Raw genomic sequence first — 23,354 nt, forward strand, 5'->3', positions numbered from 1 at the left:
CGGCCCACTTAATGTATATGAGGCCCATTGAGATGTATTTAAGGCCCATGGGTTGAGGCCCAATGTAATGTACATATAAGGACCATGAGTGAGGCCCAATGAGATGTATGTGAGGCCTTTGTGTGGGCCGAATATGATGTATATGAGGCCCATTGCGATGTGAGATTCCACTATAATGTATGTAATGATATTTATGGCGGCCATGCCTTGGGAGCAATGATGGTTTGACGTCCACATTATAAGAGCAATGATGGTTAAATGTCCACATTGTAACTCTCCCTAGGGCCCATTGTTAGACCCATATTTGTAGTGTGTAGGCCGTCTAGGCCCATCTTCGTTATGAATAGAGTCCATCACCATATAACATGTTTAGTATAGCTCTATAATTCATGCTCATACACATCATATGTATGCTTGATATGAGGAGTGACTGATCATAGCATATGCCTTTGGGCAGATTATTTATGGGATCCCTGATAGGCGGAGTTGCCCCACATGAGCGCACGGTATACGCAATATTACTGCATGATTGATAGTTGATGCATGCACTTCACATTTGTATGAGATGATTACTATATGCCTTAGCGACATCAAGGCTGTGGCCTCCACATGCATATCGTGGATGACAGGATTGGACATCGAACATACTTTTACTAGTATCGGGGCACCATAGATGTCCTTGGGTGAAAATTCCTAAACCTGATGGTACCAGAGGATGACTCCAGCGTCGAGACCGAGTGGATACATGAGCGTATAAGGGCCGTATACCAGTAGGACATGTCTCCCACTATATCATGGTCGGTTGGAAAGGGGTATGACCTTACCTGCCTGAGTGAGAGGACAATATCTTGGTTGACTTTTACCAGCTTGAGAAATGAGTCCGCTATCGACGAGCTGGGCCCAATATTGACAACGGATAGTGAGGTCTCTTCCACTTACCCAGTTGTGCACTCGGATAAGGGCGACAAGCTGGCGTAGAGTGAACTAGACCCAGGTGATTATCCAGCGTGAGAACTGTACTGATATTTAATGCTCTAGTGATGAGTTGCATTGATATGTGAAGTTGGATGAGGACTGGTGTGCTTGAGTTGCATCTCACATCGCATGGCCTTGGTATGGCCAACATCATTCACTCCTTATATCAAATGGTCTTGATATGGCTAATAGCATTCATGCCTTGCATCGCATAGCCTTTCTATGACTAATGATATTCATGGACTTACTGACATTCTCACATTACTTTGAAATTGTAAACTTGCATTTCTACCATATGCACACACTTTCACCACCCTCTAAGCTTTCTATAAGCTTATGCAGGACCGCTGTGTGTAGGTGATACTAGGCAGTAGCTGTTTAAGAGCAGGAGCATGCTGCAGAGCTTCCAAAGTTTTGGCTTTATTATCACTGTATTTCCCTTTATGCGCATTGAACTCAAAGTTTTTGATCATAGTGGATTTGTGATGATGTTGTTGGTTGTTGTTTGTGGGTTATGCTTATGGTTATACTTACTACAAATCAAATTTATGTTAAAAATCCTTATTGTAGGATCTCAGGATCGGAACCTGGTGTATAGGTGCCGGGAGCTAAGAATGGGGTACTACGGAGGTTGTTGGCGCCGAATTCAGCGATCGAAAATTTCCTGAGCTCAGTTCCCCAGTTTGGGGCATGATAACTATCTTCGAACAGTACGAGTTCCTTATGATGCCATTTGGCCTCACGAATGCACCGGCAGTGTTCATGAACGTTATGAACATGGTATTTCAGCCATATCTTTACCGGTATGTTATTGTGTTCACCGATGACATCCTAATATACTCAACGAGCCAGGAGGATCACGAGGAACATCTATAGGCAGTCTTTCATACGCTTAAACAAAAACAGATGTTTGCGCAGTTCCTTAAGTGTGAATTTTGGAAAAAGGAACTTAAATTCCTGGGACATGTGGTTTTAAAGGAGGGCATAATTATGGACCTCGCCAAAGTGGTAACAAAGCAGGATTTAGAACAACCTGATTCGATTACGGAAGTGAGAAGCTTCCTCGGGCTCCTGGGCTATTATCACTAATTTATTAAAGACTTCTCGAAGATAACCTGGCCAATATCCTAACTTGCACGGAAGGATCTCAAGTTTGCTTGGAATGAGAAATCGGAGGCGGCCTTTTGAGAGTTGAAGGACGAGCTGACGTCCGCACCGATGCTTGTATTGCCAGAGCAAGGGGTTAAGTATATCATCTAAATCGACGCGTCTTGGGTTAGTTTGTGATGCGTGCTCATGCAAAAGGATAGGACGATCGCCTATGCCTCTTGACAGTTGAGAAAGCACGAAAAAAACTACCCCACTCACGACATAAAGTTGGTGGTGATTATCTTTACATTAAAGCTCTGGAGGCACTACCTCGACGGTAAAGAATTCAAACTCTTCTACAATCATAAGAGCCTCAAGTACATCTTCACACAGAGGGACCTAATATAAGGCAGTGCCGTTGGATGAAGATACTGAAGGACTTCAAATTCGATGTGTCATACCACACGGGTAAGGCCAACCTAGTGGCTGACGCCTTGAGCCGCAAGATAGTCCTAGAGTTTGCAGTCTCGTTGATGGTGGGGGAATGGAACATGGTAGAATTTGTGTGGGATTTTGAGTTGAAATTGACCGTGGAAGAGCCATACAAGAGCATAGCCCACCTCTGCATATAGCCGGTGATCGACAATCGAATTATTAAAGCCCAAGAAGGGTATGAACTGCTAATGAGAATGAGAGATTAGGCAGATGATGATGGAGAACCTGATTGGAGAGTTGGCTCTGGCAGGGGTTTGCAGTATTGCGATCGATTGTGCGTCCTGAACATCCACGAGCTAAGGAAAGAAGTCCTTGACGTCGCTCACAATTCCAATCTAGAGATGCACCTGGGGGAGCATGAAAATGTATCGGGACGTGAGACGAGCTTTTTGGCGGGACAACATGAAAGGCCAAATAGTGGATTACATGTCTCGATGCCTCACCTGTTAGCATGTTATCGTTGAGCATCGCCGACCCCGGGCCTCTTACAACCCATGCCCATAACAAAGTGGAAGTGAAATTTCATATCCATGGACTTTATTTTCAGTTTGCCAAAGACAAGGAAGGGGCATGACTCTATTTGGGTAATCGTGGATCGGTTGACAAAATCGACCATTTCCTCTCGATTCGAGTCTCTAACTCCATAAATGAGCTAGCCAAGATGGCATGGTGTTCCTTTGGAGATTATGTCAGATCAGGACATGTGATTCATGTTTATTTTATGGACCCGAATCCAAAGGCAGTGGGTGTGAAGTTGAAGTTTAGTACCACATTACACCCTCGGACCGATGGGCAGACAGAGCGGGTGAATCAGGTGCTAGAAGACATGTTGTGGGCGTGCATACTCGACTTTAAGGACAACTGGGATGATTGCCTCCCCTATGCCGAGTTTGCCTGCAATAAAAACTTTTAAGCGAGTATTGACATGATGCCTTACTAGACCTTATATGGACACCCATGTCGAGCTCTACATTGTTGGGCAGAGGTCGTCGAGAAGAGCTTAGTCGGGCCAGACCTGGTGCAAGCGACCTAAGAAAAGATAAACATTATTCGACTTCGCCTCTTGGCGGCCTAAGTAGACAAAAGAGCTATATAGATACAAGGCAGAGACACTTGGAATTCGAAGTCGGGGATCATGTGTTCTTCAAAGTCTCTCCGATGAAAGAGGTCCTACATTTTGGTAAGAAGGGGAAGCTCATTCCGCGGTTCATTAAGCCATTTCAGATCCTAAATCGGGTGGGGGTCATGGCATACCACCTCGCCCTACCCACACCGCTAGCAGGCGTGCCCAATGTATTCCATATCTCGATGTTGAAGAAGTACATTCCTATCCCAACACATATTATCAGGTGGGAGTAAGTAGAGCTTATGGAAGATGCTACCGATATCCTATGGCCTACACGTATTTTGGACAAAAGGGAGCAAGTGTTGCACAACAAAGTCATCTCGCTTGTGAAAGTGTTGTAGACGCACCACACTGAAGAAGAGGCTACGTGGGAGATGGAAGCTGAAGTTTGTAAGAACTACTCATAGATACTTGAGGAGTATGTGAAGGTGCAAATTTCATGGCTCAAGGGTGGTAGATTGTAATATCTGGAAAAAATCTGTATTAAAACCCCAATACGTCCACGAGTGGAGCCGCCCGAGGACCGTGTTAGTCGGACTAGAAATGACAAAACGCATTAAAACTTGGGAAGTTAGGGTAATTAAGACCGGATAGACATTTTCCCAAGTCATGGATGGCTACAACCATGAGCGTAGCTAACCTTAGGGGTAATTGGGACCCGAAAGAAGCCTCAGGGATTCACTCCCCTCAAGATCACCTTTGCTAGCTGTATTGGGATTTGACCATGTAAGACCCGTGTCCTAATCCGTACCATTCCATTGGCTTCCGCGGTTCTTCCGGTCAAATTTCGGCAACCTTCGCACCATAACCGATGTTTGCGCGTGATCTTAAGTCAGGTCCTGCACACCGACGTCGGCTCGATCCGAAACTTATGTCTTGGCGATCACGTCGTCGCCGCGGTTCCAACGCCGTGACTTGCGCACCGAACCGATACCCAGGCAAGAAGATGCCGATCTACGTTTATTCCGAAGAAACACCGTGCGTTGCTGATTTTGAAGGAATCTCTACAATTAGTCCCATCAATCAACTATTAATGCAAGCCTTACCTCAAGTACATCAACCCATTCCCTCTTTTTTCAAAAGTCCACCCTCTTTCCACCTCACCACTCCTCTTTTTCTCATTTTCAACAACAACCATACCCCTTTTCAAAAATTTCAAGCCAACCCATCACCCATCACTCCATCACCTTACCTCACCCATCCATATCTTCTTTCTCTTCCTCATTTCTCAAAATCTCCAAGCAACCCCAAGCCTCAAACGTCCAAGCTTCCTCTCCCTCTCAAGTGTGGCCCACCTTCCATCTTCCATCTACACCCTCTCATCTCTCATCCCCACCATCAATCTTCAATTAACCTCCATCAAAAAGCAAGGCAAGGAGCATTTGAGGCCAAGGGAGCAAGGAGGAGGTTTAAAGGTGGGTGATTTGTCATTATTTTAAATTTTAGGGCCCACTTGTTGGTGGGACCCATTTGGATGTATGTGATTTAATCAAGAGGGCCCATAGTGGCGAGGTTCCTCTATCTCACCGTATATCTCTCTTTATCTCTCTCTTTCTCTCTTTCTTTGTAATGGTGTGGATCCCACCAATATGTGCTACATCTACCCCGTCCATCTACATCAGACGGTGTGGCCCACTCTATTGCAGGTGATGATCCACACCATCCATTGTTTGGATGGACTCAATGTATATATATATATATAAATATATGTATATATGTTATATTTTATATAATATATATAATATAATATGTATTATATATATAATATAATATATATATTATATGCATATATGTTGGTGGGCCACATCTACGTGGGACCCACCATAGCAATGTGTTTATGCATGCCGTCCAGCGTCCCTGGATGCTGGACGTTGGCAAACAGTTAAGTGTAAATGGGCGTGGGAGTGTGCTAACGGGATAGCCAAAGAGGAGGAGTGGTGGACCACTCATGCAGGCCCCACCTTGATGTATATGTGAAATCCAAGCCGTCCATTTTGTTCCCCATCTCATTTTAGGCGTTGAGCCGAAAAATGAAGTTGATCCCCTTCCTTGGCGGGCCATACCATAGGAAACAAGTTTCCTACCTTTGATTTACTCCCTGATACTCCTGTATATTTGAAACAGCCTAATATTGGACTCTATGGGTTTGTATCGAGCCACAAGGACTCATGGCTGGTGTGGATCTTACTGAAGCGGGCCCCACCTGGGAAAAACCGCAGAAAAATAATTTTTTTAAAAAAAAAACAACAAACATCAGCAGCAGCAACTGCTGCCACTGACGATAGGCGCAAGCAGCGCCTGTGCTGGGCACTGGACGTCCTGACGGACGGGCGGGCTGGCTGGGCTCACGGCCCCAGTTGTGGGCCCACCTTGATGCATTTCTCCCATCCAAACCGTGCATTTGATGGGTCCCCACAGTTCAGCCGTCCACCCCAAAATTCAGCTGTATATGGAACTCCGGTGGGCCACATCATTTAAAATCATGTGAAGACATGCCAAAACATATAAAATCATTTGGCGGGGCCTACCTGAGTTTTGGATGTTGCTGAAACTTGAGCTGGACCATTAGCCAGATGGGACCCACATAATGGATGGGCTGGATTCGTGAACCACACTTCGGTGGGCCCCACATCCACCGTCCACATGACCTTTTAAAAAGGTTGGACGTAAATAAACATCACCGTGGACTCCCTGGCCGTGTAAACAGCTTGGGTGGAGAGTAAACATTGCAGTGGGCCCCAGTCCAGTGGGCCCTAGCCCAGGTCCACGTGACCCTTTGAACGGTTGGGTAGCAAATAAATATTACAGTGGGCCCTACCTTGGTCCACGTGGTTTTATGAACAGTTGGGTGGAAAATAAACATTATGTTGGGTGGAAAATAAACATTATGTTGGGTGGAAAATAAACATTATATTGGGCCTTAGGCTGGGTGGAGAATAAGCATTATGGTGAGTCCTACTTAGAACCCACCTATGTATGTATTGTAAACCACGCCCTCTATTAGTGTGGGCTCCATCATGATGTATGTGTTTCATCCAACTGTCCAACTGTTTTGGAGATAATTTAAGGCCCATTGTGGAGGCCCATCTTCATGTATTGGTGGTCTTTGTTGAGGCCCACCTTGATTTATATTAGGCCCATATTATGAGGCCTATTTGATGTATTAGAGGCCCACGGGTCAAGGCCCAATAGGGCATACATAAGGCCCAATGTAGTGTAATTCCACCATGGTATATGTATTGATTTCGTAATGGGCCACGCCTTGAGAGCAATGCTGGTTTGACGTCCACATTGAATGGATAATGTTGGTTAAATGTCCGCATTATAACTCTCCTTAAGGCCCATTAATAGGCCCATACCTATAATGTGTAGGCCGTCTAGGCCCATCTTCGTTTGATTTGAGCTCATCTCTTTATACATGTTTAGTATAGTACGGGTCCATGATTCATGATCATTCGCATCATACGCATGCCTGATGTGAGGAGTGACCGATCATAGCATACGCCTTCGGGCGGACTGTTTATGGGCTCCCTGATAGGCGGAGTTGCCTCATATAAGTGCATGGTACACGCAAGACTGCTTGCATGATTGATAGTGTGATTCATGCACTTGCATTTGTGTGATTGTAGTTATTGTATGCCCTAGCCACATCAGGGTCATAGCCTCCACAGACACATCGTGGATGGCGAGATTGAATACCAAAAATATTTGGTTCTAGCATAGGGGCACCATAGATGTCCCTGGGTGAAAATCCCTAAACCCGATGGTACCAGAGGATGACTCCAACGTCGAGACCGAGTGGATATATGAGCGCACGAGGGCCGAATACCAGGAGGCCGCGTCTCCCACTGTGTCGTGGTCGGTTGGAAAGGAGTGTGGCCTTACTCGCCCGAAAGTAGGGGGCAATACTAGGCTGAGTTTGACCAGCTCGCGAATGGGTTCGCTATCGACGTGCCAGATAGGTATTGGCAGACTATTGGTCAAGCGGATAGTGAGGTTTCTTACGCTCACTTGGACTGTGCGGCTAGGAGAGCGGCAGTGCCATTTGGAGTGTATTAAACCCCGGTGATTATTCAGAATGAGAACTGTATTGATACATGATGAGGATTGGCATGCTTGAGTTGCATCTCGCATCGCATGGCTGTGTTATGGCCGATAGCATTCATATCTTGCACCGCATAGCCTTGGTACGGCTGATTGTATTCATGTGCTCATCACCATGATTTCGCATTACTCTGACCTTGCATTTTGAGCACGCTTATATTGTGCACATACTTACACCACCCTCTAAGCTTTCTATAAGCTTATGTACGATTGATGCATGTAGGTGACGCCAGGACGCAGTCGCAGCCATAGTCTCGCTGTAGTTGGAGCGTGCAGCCGAGCTTCTGGAGTTTTGTTTCTTTTATTGCATTGTATTTTTCCTTTCAGTCGCATTGTACTCAAAAGTTTTTTATCATAGTGGATTTTGTGGTGGTGTTCTTGTGGTTATTATTTGTGGGTTATGCTTTTGTTATGCTCATTATGAATCAGACTGATGATTTGAAATCCTCCTTATAGTATCCCAGGATTGGATCCTGGTGAATGGGTGCCGGGATCCGAAAATGGGGTTCTACGGAGGCTGTTGGCGCCGGATTCGGCGATCGGGAATTTTGTGAGCCCGGTTTTCGAGTTCGGGACGTGACAGACCACGCATTAAAGATCCATTAAACCTGAAATCATAGGATAATCTCTGTCTTGCCGGGCTCAACATCCATCGTGGTTGGCGAGCCCGGATATCGTCTACAATTGCTCAACTTGGGCTAGAAGCCTGGTGCGTAGGATGTGTGAATACCCTAGGTGGAAACTTGGAACTTAAGTGGAATGAGTCCCTTACTTTTTCATAAAGTTATAGCTTTTAGGCCATTAGATTATGACCAAACTTGGGGTGTAGGCTAAGGACATTCGAGGTGTAGGCTAAGGACATTTCCTTGCTTATATCCAGATCGATTGTCGACAACCGTTGATCGAAAGTGGGGCCCTCACGACTGATCAGCGCACCTAATCGTCACTTGGTTGTATTTGAATGTGGATCTTTTAGTGTGCCATCTACCCCATGGTGTAGATGAACACGTGGGTCTTTGGGAGGCCTTGTCGGTCGGAAACAACCTCCCCTAGGGTATTTATATTGGACAAAGGCTCATTGGGGCTATATGTGCACATTCTGGCACTATAAATAGCCCTCAAATTCACCCTCTCTCCCCATACGAATTTTGCAGCCCTAGCTTGAGAAAGAGAGAGAGAGAGAGAGAGAGAGAGAGAGAGAGAGAGAGTTACTCCTCCCCTTTTTCTAATCTGTAATCTAGCCGTGATCGAGTTACATCATCGGAGTTACTCCAGCGATGAATATAGGTAATTATTCAATCTTATAATTGATTTGCACCAAATTCTCATAAGCTAGTGTACTTGTTTAGGTCATCGGTGATCCTTTCATGAAACCCTAACCCTAGGAGCAAGTCTCAATCGGACGAGCTAGCAAAAGGTGTAGACTATTACTCTTAGGTTACTGTTTATCGAGTCTTATGTTTTCAGTCAATTGTTTATTTTTGTGAATACGTAAATGCATGTTAACTTGTTTATGTTCGACTTACGTCTCATAAAATGCTACTTCTCGCATTGTGATGCTTGCATGTTCGATGAAATGCCTTAATGAGTGAATTGCTAGGTATAACGTTCATGCTTTGTTCTCGTATCTACAGTCGTTGATTAGTTAGATTTGTTGTGTAATTAAAACTACTCGAGTAGTCAGTTTAGTCAGTAAATCACAGAACACGGGAGTGCCCCAAGATAGATTGGCCATTCCAGACTTATTCGTTTGATTTGAGTTGAACACGACCAAACGCCAATAGCTAGGCTATGTGGGATGCTTTCACCCAATGTCGGTTTTGCCGGGGTTCACCCAAGTCAACCTGTAACATCCTGGATTTTCACTGTCTTGGATTTCCAAAAATCCTTGAAATTATTTTTTATTAATTAACTTATAATATCACTTAATGACCATTAGCATTCAATGTCAGATTATACAGGGGTGATACCAGTAAAGAACCGCACCAGTCCAATTGATCAACCGTAGGAAGCCAACGAATCCACCCTATCACTTGAACGTCAGGTGTAGCCCCATGATTTACTCACATAGGACCCAAATTTAATTGACCCATCGCTAACTAATCAAGACAATCATCACTAAATTAAATATCTAACCAGGGCCGAGTCAGATAAGGCCCGGATCTTGAATAATAGACAAAATCAACCCCGTTACTCTTTTATCCTAAAATCAACGATTTAGAGTAATCATGACCAAATCTCCACCTTCACTAGTTATAAATAGGCCACACTATGAACTTAGTTAATCAGAACCCTAATCATGGCCCACGAGAAATCTCACTACCAGATTCATTCCAGAAATGTCCCGATTTTTCGAACAAGCTCTACACTGCTCGTTAGTGGGCCACTACTTCCAAAACTATAGAATAATATCCATCTTACTGGGCTTGATGTCCATCGCGGGAGTTGGACCTGGGTGCTGTCCAGAACTGCTCAACTTGAGCTAAAGGATGAGTGCATGAGAAGTAAAAATACCCTAAAAGAATGAACTGAAACTTAAGTGAATTGGGTCGTCCACTCTTATGCAAAGTTGAGGATTTCGGACTGTCAGTTTACGACCAAACTTTACCCGTGAAGTAAGGATATTTCCTTACTCATATCCAAATAGCCGCGGTCCCGATCGACTATCAATGACCGTTGAACAAGACTTCTAATCATATCTGTCGATCGGCGCATCTAAATGGTGGGCTGATCATATGCATACGAAGATCATCATTAGGGCGAACTATCCTAAGGTGTATATCAATATGTATACCTCATAGTGGGCCTTAGAGGTTAGAAAGACCCTCCCATAGGTCTAGTATAGTAAAAACCTAGCCCTTGGGGCCATTTACACCAAATCTGGTATTATAAAAAGGCCTCATTTGGGCACCCCCTCTCCCCATACGATTTTTCCTTAGAGAAAAGAAAAGGAAAGAGAGAAAGAGGAAGAGAGAGAGGGAGAGAAGAAGAGAGAGTAGGGTGGGGGAGGCTTTAGTGCTCCCCTTCATCGGTCTCCTCCAATCAGGCCCTAGCGTCGATCGTTTCCCTCTGCCGAATCCGCCTCATTCGCGATTGGAAGGTAAGAAACAAAACCTACTGCTCAACCTAGGTTTTTCTAAAATAAATTGCATGAATCTTGCCTAATTACTTCTAAATTGATATAGGAATCATTTTCTTCAATTTTCTAACTAAGGAGCGCCATGAGTTGGGCGAAACGTCACAAGGTACGGACCATTGTTCTTAGGTGGCCTAACACTAATTTTAATATGAATCTAATGATTTTGCGTATTGGGTGATATATTTGGAAAATCTAGAAAAACCTAGACAAGCCATTACACTTTAGATCCTCCCCCAAATCAATATAGAATGTTTGATGTTTCTCAACATGATTGGGTATGAAATTGATGATTGCTTGTATAATCCTTGCTCAATTCTTGTATGATGATTCCCCATAACATGTTTGATGTACTAATACTTGTGTATATTTTTTGTATTAGAAAATATATGAAATGCTTGGTTTCTTCACTAAACCACATAACACACAAGCACCTTTATTTCACAACATTGTTAGCTTTTGCTTGTTTGAAAAATTTTAATTTTATATTGGGAAGTATGGATGCATGATATCGCTTATGCTAGTTGATAACCCTGTTTGTTGGCATGTCATGGAATATCATTAAATCCCTAGGTTAGTCAGGAAATTGAGGAGAGTGAAGGTGATCCCGTTAGTAGACTATCCTGAGGTTAAACCCGTGGGTTTGGGCGGATGCGAATGGGCGACAGTAGTTGGACTACGTAGGTCACTTGTACTCGATGTCGTCCGTCACGTACTCGCCTGGACTCTTATAGTCTAGCCCAATTACTGACCAAATATGAATGTTAACCATGTCTGCTCATGCCTGAATGGAACGTGGAACACCCTTCGCCCACTGAAGCCCATTAATAACTATTTAAAACTGATCCATCATCTCAAGAGCCAGGCATGGTGGAATAGGTCACTGTGTCCGAGCTGTCAGCCTACGCTGGGGTGACGAGCCTCCTCGTAGTGACCGCGAGTGATCCCTTTCCCAGTACTCCCCATGTGCTTGAAATCGGGGATGGGGAACCCGATGGGATCAAGGATCGTGGGGTCTTGGCCTCACGCGTTGAGGGGCCTTAGCCTCATAACTAGCTAAGGGCATTGAGATCATGGGGTGTACCAGTTTTTCTAATCTGTTGGATGAACAGAACTAACTAAATACCCGGTTAACATTGTTCATGCATTGTATTAGATAGGATTTAGCGACTCGACAGTTGAGGTCGTAATGAGGGAGCACTGGTCATGCGCGATTGTTAGATGGAATTGCTCGAGGGAGTGTCGTTGCGAGGGCATGCATCATATCGTAATACATGCACATGCATTAACAAGACTAGTTAGGATTTTATGAATGTATTGCCTTTCATTAAATTCATAATATAATTTCTGTTTGTTACAACTTAAGACTAATAGCACCCACTAAGTTGATCACTCACTCCTACTCTGGGACGGTGTTTTAAAATACCAGACAGACTCTCTCGTAGATATAGGTGATGTAGAGTATGAGGAGCCTGGCGGTGCAAGTCTCGATGAGGAGGATGAGTTGTCTTACTTCTAGTTGATGGGCGGTTCTCCCTCAGCTTAGTAGGTGGGATTTTGGATCGCTGAGTAGTGGACTCAGCCTTATTCTTTGGGATATGACATAATTTTTGTAATTTTGTTAGGCAACGCCTTGTGCGACCCATTTATATTATTTTAGACTTGTATATATTTAGCCTCTTTCATTTCAGTAAACTAGTTGTATTATGCTTCATGTTTCAAGAAATTCCATACTGCGCATCTAAACCTGATTAAATACAAATTAGTAAAAATCGGTTATAAGTGATACCTGGGAACTTGGGAGTCGAGTATATACAAGACCTCCAATTTTCAGGGCCTTATAAGATGGTATCAGAGCAATAATTTGGAATCAATTGGGCCATGGGTCATGAACCCACTAACGCGCGTCCGCTGACTTGAGAGGATACTCAATAGAAAATGCGAAATACTAGGAACCACCCTAGTCCCTAAACCGTCAGTCTTAGATAGAAGGTGAGACTTCCAAGGTGTTAGGGTCCGGTAGTGAGAGGGAATAGTAACGCTAGAGTAGGGGATCCGAGAGTCTTACAGTGCCTCGGCCCATTCCCGGATAATAAATTGGGAACTTGACGGCAAGACTCGATTCGATTAACTAGGAAATTTAGCTAGTCCAGTCCACCTAATTCCTAGGGCCCATTGGGCCAACTGAAGTAGGTGGGATTAGGGTGAAATGAATTGTAAGAGTAACAATAAATTCATGTGTAAGGTATTGTCCCTGGCATGAGTGTATCCCATGTTGTACGATACCCTATTGGAATGTGTTCAATTAAAAGGTAAACCCCGGGATATCCTTTCAGATTATACTTTGAAATTCATCATCATGGGATTTGAAAATCACACATTACATCTTTCAATACAAGGTTCACTTTGCAAAGCTTATGAAATTAATTTTAAATCCTATCCCAAGCTCATTCCAGACGTGTCATTGTCAATCTTGAGTTGGGATTAGCATCGCAATCCCATTTAGTACCGCTTAATGCCACTAGCCAAATGGGCCTAAGTCTAAATTTCCTCTCTCCCATCTATCTCGTTAAAATCTTCACCTACCTTCACTCTGTTCTTTAATTTTCCTAGTACATTGAGAGGAACGAGCCGAAATTGAACGATTTGATGGTCGGAACTATCATCCTAGACCAAACGAGCAAACATCGGGCCAAACTTGATAGTTCCGATACGTTCGGGGATAAAGATCCATGGCTGAACGGAAATTTACCACAAATAGTGAAAATTTAAGTAAATTAGGATTTTAATCTATAACTGAGAGGAATCCTGCAAAATTACGAGGCCCATTGCGTATATCAGCTTCTCCTACCCCAAATTCACATATGGCTCGTCGAATAACTCATTCCGGTTTGTGAGATATGGCCATCGCAAGGTGACGCTCCAAGGACTGGGCGCCACAATGCCCAGCGGGTGCAGCCAGCACCCAACCATCCAGCGGGCTGGCGCCACCATGCCTAGGGGACGCAGCCAGTGCCCGACCTTCCAGGGGGCCGGCGCACGACTCCCGACCGGCGTGACCACGCCGGAATTTCCTACAAAATTCAGTCAACTTCAAAAATTCATATCTCCTTCGTTACAACTCTGATTTAGGTGATTCAAAAATCAGATTGAAGCTTAACAAGTCTAGTCTCATATAAAAATAAAATAAAAATTATAATATAATTAAAATTGAAATGAATTGACAACTGTTCAAAAAATTATTAGTTTTAGATGGTGGTTACTTCTAGAATTTTTATAATTTATTTACTATTCCAATTGATATTAAATTTTGTGGGATAACTTAAAACTTAATGATAAACCATTATAAAAATTTTAACCATAATTTAATTCCTAAAAGTATATGAAACGTCACAAGAATTAGATGCGTTTTAGTATCTTAAAGAAAATTGTTAGTTTCGAATGACTTACGCTTCTAAAATTTTTATAATTTTTATGGAATTTGAAATGGATTAAAATTTTGTATGAAAATGGTCAACTTGATGATGAATTACCATAAAATTATAAGAATTATTTAGTAATTAAAAGTAATAAATACTTTATGAACAAAGGATGTATTGAAACCGAAAGTTTCTACAACTAAAAGTTGTTGATGGACCTGATGTATCCCTTTCATCATAGAGTTTTAGGATTTGAAGTCTAATTAGGAATTACTTCCAAGGATTCTAGGAATTATCCTGGGTAATTAAATTAAATCTTTATTTTTAGTATATTTTACTATTTCAAATAATTTATAACTTGACGAATTAGACTTCTTAAGTAGGGTTTTGTTTCATTGCTTAAGAATTTGTGAGTTCGTATTTGAAGTGGATTTTACTAAAATACTTTGGGTCCTTATTCTCTTATGGATTCAAGGTTCATACCAAATTGAGGAGGCGATATTCTCCCTCTTTCATTTTCCATGCCCTTCTTAGTATCATTAGTCGTTCAAACCTTTGAAATATCCTAGAACTTTCGGTTCTTTATTCTCTCTCGAAATCAACAAAACTCAAACACGGTTTGCTCATAACCTACTAGCCATAGGACAAGACGATAACATAGAGATACAATCTTAGGCCATTGAAAATTTTTCTGGGATAATCGTGACCATAGGCATAGTGAAAGATTTATTAATCGCAAATTTGGACATGAATTAAAATGAAAACTCCATTTGATAGAGACATGAATGACAACCTTAAAAATAGGAGATTTTAACCTTTCAATGATGTGAGATATTCCCTAAATATTTAGATTGATCGGACTACAGAATTACGGGACCATACACTTGCAAAGCATTCGCAACTCGACCCAATTCTCAATCCTGGGTGTTTACCAAAGGACTCACTGCTTTGACCGAGCAGAAGACCAGGATCTATCTATATTAGGAAGGGATATAACGAGTTGTTTGTCCTGGTTGGGCGAACAATCTACGTATCGGATTTGAGCCTACCACAACTATCTTTCCGTGTTAGCTCAATCATAAAAGAGTAGAATATACCACCCTTAAGTAAACTTTATCATCAAACACTTAGCACGATAATGATGATTTTGACATTTATTTTCAAACCTCAACTGGTGAAAACTTTTAAGGGGGTAGATCACAATGAGCTAGGCTAGTGTATTTATTATATACCCTGAAACATATATAAACCTGAAACCAACAAAACTTAAGCAAATGAAATGATAATATCTTTACTTATTAGCCTTAGGCAATTTCGGGGATGAAATTATTTTTAAGGGGGGTAGATTGTAACATCCTGGATTTTCATTATCTTGGATTTTCAAAAATCCTTAAAATTCTTTTTTTTTAATTAATTAACTCATAATATCACTTAATGACTATTAGCACTCAATGTTAGATTATATAGGGGTGGTACCAGTAAAGAACTGCACTAGTCTGATTGATCAACCGTAAGAAGCCAACGATTTTGCCAACGATTTTGCCATCTAGTATAGTAAAAACCTAGCCCTTGGGGCCATTTACACCAAATCTGGCATTATAAAAGGGCCTCGTTTGGGCATCCCCTCTCCCCATACGATTTTGCCCTAAAGAAAAGAAAGAGAGAAAGAGAGAAAGAGGAAGAGAGAGTAGGGTGGGGGAGGCTTTAGTGCTCCCCTTCATCAGTCTCCTCCAATCAAGCCCTAGCATTAATCATTTCCTTTCGCCGAATCCGCCTCATTCGTGATTGGAAGGTAAGAAACAAAACCTACTCCCCAACCTAGGTTTTTCTAAAATAAATTGCATGAATTTTGCCTAATTGCTTCTAAATTGATATAGGAATCATTTTCGCCAATTTTCTAACTCAAGGAGCACCATGAGTTGGGCGTAACGTCACAAGGTGCGAACTATTGTTCTTAGGTGGCCTAGCATCAATTTTAATATGAATCTAATGATTTTTCTTGTTGGGTGATGTATTTGAAAAATCTAGAAAAACTTAAACAAGCTATTACACTTTAGATCCTCCCCTAAATCAATATGGAATGTTTGATGTTTCTCAACATGATTGGGTATAAAATTGATGATTGCTTATATAATCCTTGCTCAATTCTTGTATGATGATTCCCCATAACATGTTTGATGTACTAACCCTTGTTTATATTTTTGGTATTAGGAAATATATGAAATACTTGGTTTCCTCACTAAACCACACAACACAGATGCACCTTTATTTCACAACATTGTTAGCTTTTGCTTGTTTGAAAAATTTGAATTTTATGTTAGGAAGTATGGATGCATGTAGTTGATAACCCTATTTGTTGGCATGTCATGAAATACCATTAAATCCCTAGGTTGGTCAGGAAATTGAGGGGAGGGAAGGTGGTCCCGTTGGTAGGACTATCCTGAGGCTAAACCCGCGGGTTTGGGCAATGCGAATGGACACAGTAGTTGGACTACGTGGGTCGCTTTAACCCGATGTCGTCCGTCGCGTACTTGCCTGAACTCACACGGTGTAGCCCAATTACTGACCAACTATGATTGTTAGCCATGTCTGCTCACGCCTGAATGGAACGTGGAACACCCTTCGCCCACTGAAGCCCATTGATAGCCATTTGAAACTGATTCACCGTCTCGAGAGCCGGGCATGATGGAATGGGACATTGTGTCCGAGTTGTCAGCCTACGCTGGGGTGACGAGCCTCCCCGTAGTGACTGCGAGCGATCCCTTTCCCAGCACTCCCCATGTGCTTGAAATCGGGGATGGAGAACCCGATGGGATCAAGGATCGCGGGGTCTTGGCCTCACGCTTTGAGGGGCCTTGGCCTCGTAACTAGCTAAGGGCATTGATATCATGGGGTGTACTAGTTTCCCTTATCTGCTAGATGAACGGAACTAACTAAATACCCCGTTAACATTGTTCATGTATTGCATTAGATAGGATTTAGTGACTCGGCAGTTGAGGTCGCAATGAGGGAGTGCTGGTCATGCGCGATCTTTAGATAGAGTCGCTCGAGGGAGTGTCGTTGCGTGGGTATGCATCATATCATAATACATGTATATGCATTAACAAGACTAGTTAGGATTTTATGAATATTTTGCCTTTCATTAAATTCATAATATAATTGATGTTTGCTGCAACTTAAGACTAATAGCACCTACTGAGTTGATCACTCACTCCCACTCTGGGACTGTTTTGAAACACTAACCAGACTCTCCCATAGATGCAGGTGATACAGAGTATGAGGAGCCTGACGGTGCGAGTCTCGATGAGGAGGATGAGTTGTTTTACTTCTAGTTGATGGGCGGTTCTCCCTCGGCTTAGTAGGCAGGATTTTAGATCGCTGAGTAGTGGACTCAGCCCTATTCTTTAGGACACGACATAATTTTTATAATTTTGTTAGGCAAAGTTTCGTGTGACCCATTTATATTATTTTGGACTTGTATATGTTCAGCCTCTTTCATTTCAGTAGACTAGTTGTGGTTGTTCTTCATGTTTTAAGAAATTTTATACCGTGCATCTAAACTTGATTAAACGTAAATTAGTAAAAATCAGTTATAAGTGATACCCGGAAACTTGGGAGTCGAGTATATACACGACCCCCAATTTCCAGGGCGTTATACAACCAGATTCAACTAATAGTCATCTAATCATGTACGTTCACCATATATGGTCATGACTGTCTGAGGCTAGGATACCCCACACCCATTTAAAGAGTCTACTGATAACCATTGGTGATACGATGCATAAGTCTCATGAACCGAGCATGGTGGTATGAGACACTGTGTCCATGCTGTTGGCTTATGTTGGGGTGATGAGCATCCTTGTAGTGACTGCGAGTAATGCCACTTACAACTTGTCTATTGTATGTGTACAACCAGGAGTGACGAACTCAAACGGATCAAGGGACATATGTAAGGGACCGACATAACTGCTCTAAGCTTGGTGATCCAGATGATACAAATGGCCAACGCGGCGGTACTCCAGTCTTCTCAAATATGCTGGGTGAATAGGACTAATTAACTACTCGACTAAACATAACCATCCACCGCATTGCATTAGACTAGGTCATGGCGAATTGGCGTTGTAGTCGCGTGATAAGGGAGTGTTGGCATTTGCGACATAGGCGTCAAAGTCGCTTGTGAGGGAGTCTTGGATTGTAAGGGCATGCATCATTTTACAAACCCATTCATATGTTAATATATTGGATAACAAGTGTAACTTAGGATTAATGGAACAACTGAGTTGATCACTCACTCCCACCCTGGGATGGTGTTTTAAAACACCAATTCAAAAATGTTGTATATGCAGGTACCATCGAGGTCGACGCGTTGGAGGAGGAGTTCTCATACTTTCAGTTGTCAGACGGGTCGATATAGCCGATACGCTGCTCGACTAGACGTGTCGAGTGTTTTGGTTTTTATTGGGCGCCGTGTTGCCAATTTTATTTACCCTTGAAATTTGTATATTGGGCACTGTGTCAACAAAAAACCCTAGCCACCTCATCCTTCTTTTCCACTACTGGAGACGGCACCAAACACTTAGAAACGTCAATCAAAATGCCACTAATATCCCCGGAAAACTCCATTGAAGAGATCGAAGACATAAGGGTTACAATTTTCATTACTGTCAATGGTCATAAGATGAATTTGAGAGGAAATAACGATCATTGTCAATGGCAGTTTGATGAGATTCCAGGGTTAAAGATTGTTGAGGGTCAAATATTGCATATTAGACGCTAGTTATTACCTGATTTTAGAACATGATATTGCTTAATATCCTATTTTAATTGTGTTTGTGTTGCAAGGTGAATTTAAGAGCTTGGATTGCTCATCTTCGGAATGTGTTGAGGCTACATCATCCACGAAAAAAGGAAGATCGCACAGTAAACTTCATAGTCAAGTTTTTATCCAGTAATAAGGAAGATGAAATAGGGAGAGAGGGATGAAGATTGCCAGAACAAGTGGGTTGCTGCCTGCACAACCACACATGACTGCCAGGCGAAAACGAGGGGAGTCTGCTAGTCGTGACTCGGCATATGTAGGGTTTCATAAAACCCTTACATTCTATAATGTTGAAACCATCCCCTGCTGTGATCGATAACAATAGGGTTTTATCTCACAGTATTGTCCAAAACTAGCTTTAGCTAATCAAAATCTGGCTAGATAGAGCTATCGACTGCTGCTGTCAACAGTAACATGATTTTATTTTATTTTTTAAATTGAGGCCACGACAAAGGAAACCGCTGATCACGAACTACTGCAAAGAAGGGATTCGAAACCCCTCATTGGTACTCAATGGAGATGCAATAAACCTTAATGCAATAGCCTCTCTATTTGACAGATTGCATCTTCGGCAACAATGGCTGACCATGCCACTGTTGTGATTGGATGTCGAAAAAGGTACGAAAATGAGCCCATGGTCCATATCGAAGTTTGGTTAAACTAAAAACAAATTACACAAGTCTAGTCGCTAGTGTTTTGGAATAGATTCAAGAATTGAATCAATCTGCCATAACCGATGCGGAGTTGGCTCTGATACCAACTATGAAACTTAGAATGTGGAATCAAAAGGACCGTGCAATGCATCAGGCATGGGGATCGATTAAACAAAATAGAAAATTTGTACTTGGTTGGGACGCCATTACTGTAGAATTGATGTTGTAGTAGTCTTACGTACCTTACACCCTTCAGAGAAGCATTATGATGGTAATAGAAGCTTCAGTCATGGGTAGGTTTGGGGACCTAACCCTACTTATATAGTTTAGATGGTTGAGGAGTTTGAATCTCATTAAAACTCCTCTCTCTTTAGGCTCCACATGACTGAAGCATTATGATGGTAATAGAAGCTTCAGTCATGGGTAGGTTTGGGGACCTAACCCTACTTATATAGTTTAGATGGTTGAGGAGTTTGAATCTCATTAAAACTCCTCTCTCTTTAGGCTCCACATGACTGAAGCATTATGATGGTAATAGAAGCTTCAGTCATGGGTAGGTTTGGGGACCTAACCCTACTTATATAGTTTAAATGGTTGAGGAGTTTGAATCTCATCAAAACTCCTCTCTCTTTAGGCTCCACATGAATTTGTCAATCCTAGTCCAACTAGAACACTGTGCATGTGACACAGTTGTTGTTGGGAAGTGCAAAAGGTAAGCTCTCAAGATTTGATAGTCTACACGAGTTTTGGAACCCTCGCAAAGCAAAAGATTAATGCTCCAACGGCCCACCTATCTACTACTGGAGCAGATGAATCTATTCACAACTTTGATCCTACGGTATAGATGGCCCCAGAATGCGATCTATGGATTAGATCGTCCCAAGGACAAGCCAAAATGGACAGATTACTGTGCATATTATATCTTTTTGTACACTCTTGATATTTCTTATGATTGATTGCACGAGAGAGTCTTATTCTTTTATAGGAAAGAATGAGAGATTGGATGAGGCCATATAATCCGGTCATATCCCTATCTCCCATCTAAAATCAAATTCAAAGTTGAATTTGAAATATAACCGAAAGGGAAAGGCCGGAAGAAGCCTAAACATATGAGACCCACCCACTAGTGATTGCTCACCAGTGGGCCTCACTAGCCTACGTCCAACAGTTATAACGCACCACCCCTTACATGATTTGAGATGAGTCACAACTTTGTAGTGTCCATTAGTATGGCCAATCACATTATCCAACCCTTAGGGAGATTCAGACCATTAATCAATAAGGCCCACCTTATAGAATTTTTACAACAATAACTTCATCAAAATTTCCTCACAAATTGCCCAGATAGAGAAAGGATAGAAACCTTCTAAACTCCTTATTAATGCATTATTAGCGAAGATACATAGATTTTAACTACATATATATAAAAGGAAAAGCTTCTTATTTACTGGTGGCTGATACATAGATTTTAACTACATATATATAAAAGGAAAAGCTTCTTATTTACTGGTGGCTGATGAAAACATGTTCTTCCTCTTGCCAAGCAAGGTGGTCATCATCTTATCATGAGGTGGGACATTCTCTTTGATAACTGGAACTTCCATGAAATTCTTGCCCCATGCATCGAGTGATGGGAATCGATACGCATCAAGTAACTTCTTGCCCGCCACTTCCTCTAACACAGTGAGCCAATGTGGGATCCAACCGGCCACTAAATCAACGAACCCGATCGTCTCTCCTCCGAAGAATTTCTTCCCTTCAAGCTCTGCATCGAGGGTCTTGAGCACTTCTAACAACGATTCTAATGCTTGTTCTTGCTCTTTTCCTTGTGAGTAGAAAGCAGTGCGTACGCCAACCACACACTGCATCATTAGGAATGCGTAATTGAGAATTAGCCTATTGGAGATAAAATCCTGTTTTCTCTTCTTAACTTTTGACAGTGCAATTCTCATGTGGGGCCCACCAAAATGGGTGAAGTATGACAACAACGGCCCAAGTGGAGCCCAAAGATTACCCTGATTGGAAGATCACAACCACTTGAACATGAGTCTTCTTCAGAAAGGAAGGAAAGAATGAAAATGATCTTACTTAGGACTTGAATGGTTACAATCATCTAATTAGACCATGTGCAAGCCATGGTGGAACCCACCTATCCAAATGTACGATGATCGTATGTGGACCCACTCGATCGCCACGTTGGAATTTGCACTATCATAAGGCATTAAGATTTTGTAATGGATCATTTTTACTTTAGAATACATACCTAAAAGAAATTGATCTAATTCTCTAAAAACCACAACTTGAATTTGTAATCGGGCTGCGTTTGGATGCTCAATGGAAATGAATTTCAATAATTTAATTCAACTAAGAGTAAACAATCATAGTGGCCAACTAGCTTGACTCCCAACTCCATTTTTCATCCCTTTTCATTTTAGAGGTAAGGGCACATTTGGTTGCATTAAATATATCGACATTTCATGATATTTCATGATTGAACAGTCTAATTTGATGCAAATTTTCATGATATTTCATGAAACTTGATCGATCCAAACACACCCAAAAATAAAATTAAAAAGCTCGAATAATGAATGATTGAAGGATCACCTTCTCATCGGCGAACTTCGCCCAAAACCGTGCCATTGCTCGCTCGTATGGGTCTTCGGGCAATATTGGATTCTCCTTCCATATTTCATCGATGTATTCGAGAATGACGAGCGATTCCACGACTGGATTTCCATTGTGCAAGAGCACTGGAACCTTCTTGTGAACAGGATTGTATTCCAAAAGAAGTGGACTTTTGTTACGTAGATCTTCTTCGATGTATTCGTATGTGATTCCCTTGTGCTTAAGTGCCCATTCAATCCTATAACAGTATGGGCTTGGGAATGTTCCAAACACCTTCACTTCTTCTCCCATCTCAATTGAAATTTCTACCTATGGGAGCTTATCTTCTTCCCCTCCGTATTTTTATAAATACATTTAAATAACTCAACATGATGCATGCACGTACGTCACTCTGGCCATAAAAACTAGTGATTCGATGATATCAACCATCTGATTGGCCTTTTCTGAATTTGGGCTGCTCATTATTTTATTTTTAATTATCCACTTGATCAAGTCAACAGTAGTTGGATGGTTTGGACCGTCTATTCATCGTGAATTATTTTCATAATTTGGACAGTCCAGATTGCAGTATATCCATGCCCTTGTAGGGTGGACGGGCATAACGGATCAAATGATGGTGATTATTAGGAAGGATTTCATTTCTCATGCATATATTAAGTTGAAGGTTGGTTTTTGAATATAATAAAAAATATTCAAAAAATTTCCGAATTTTCGTTTTCCGTCAAAACGCTTTTTAGAAAATTTTAAATTAAAAGTGCAGTGTGTGCTTTTGTTTCACATTGAAAATAAAAAGATAAAACCCATGATTTATATGTGGAGGGGTGTACGGTACTCTTAGAGTTTTGAAGATTGAGGCACTTGGGTTGTGTGCTCCAATGCAACACAGACGCAAGGGCGTGGGCAGTATTACAGA

At 42.0% G+C, this 23,354-nt stretch overlaps 1 protein-coding gene across 1 annotated transcript; it reads right to left on the reverse strand.

Annotated features, from left to right (window-relative positions):
- Positions 1-21,278: 21,278 nt before the first annotated feature.
- LOC131227267 (glutathione transferase GST 23-like) lies at positions 21,279-22,756 on the reverse strand. Its single transcript, XM_058223030.1, has 2 exons — positions 22,421-22,756; positions 21,279-21,678 (listed from the first exon to the last, which is right to left on the reverse strand). Exons 1-2 carry the CDS (start codon positions 22,730-22,732, stop codon positions 21,316-21,318), a joined length of 675 nt encoding a protein of 224 aa, XP_058079013.1. The 5' UTR covers positions 22,733-22,756; the 3' UTR covers positions 21,279-21,315.
- Positions 22,757-23,354: the final 598 nt, after the last annotated feature.

Source organism: Magnolia sinica, chromosome 15 (assembly GCF_029962835.1).
Source record: "Magnolia sinica isolate HGM2019 chromosome 15, MsV1, whole genome shotgun sequence".
NCBI classification, from domain to species: domain Eukaryota; kingdom Viridiplantae; phylum Streptophyta; class Magnoliopsida; order Magnoliales; family Magnoliaceae; genus Magnolia; species Magnolia sinica.

Bases quoted from the DNA above. Each gene is read 5' to 3' on its own strand.
- LOC131227267 (XM_058223030.1), bottom strand. From the start codon at position 22,732: ATGGGAGAAGAAGTGAAGGTGTTTGGAACATTCCCAAGCCCATACTGT. The intron at 21,679-22,420 runs GTGATCCTTCAA...CTAATGATGCAG, and splicing joins CGAAGTTCGCCGATGAGAAG to TGTGTGGTTGGCGTACGCAC.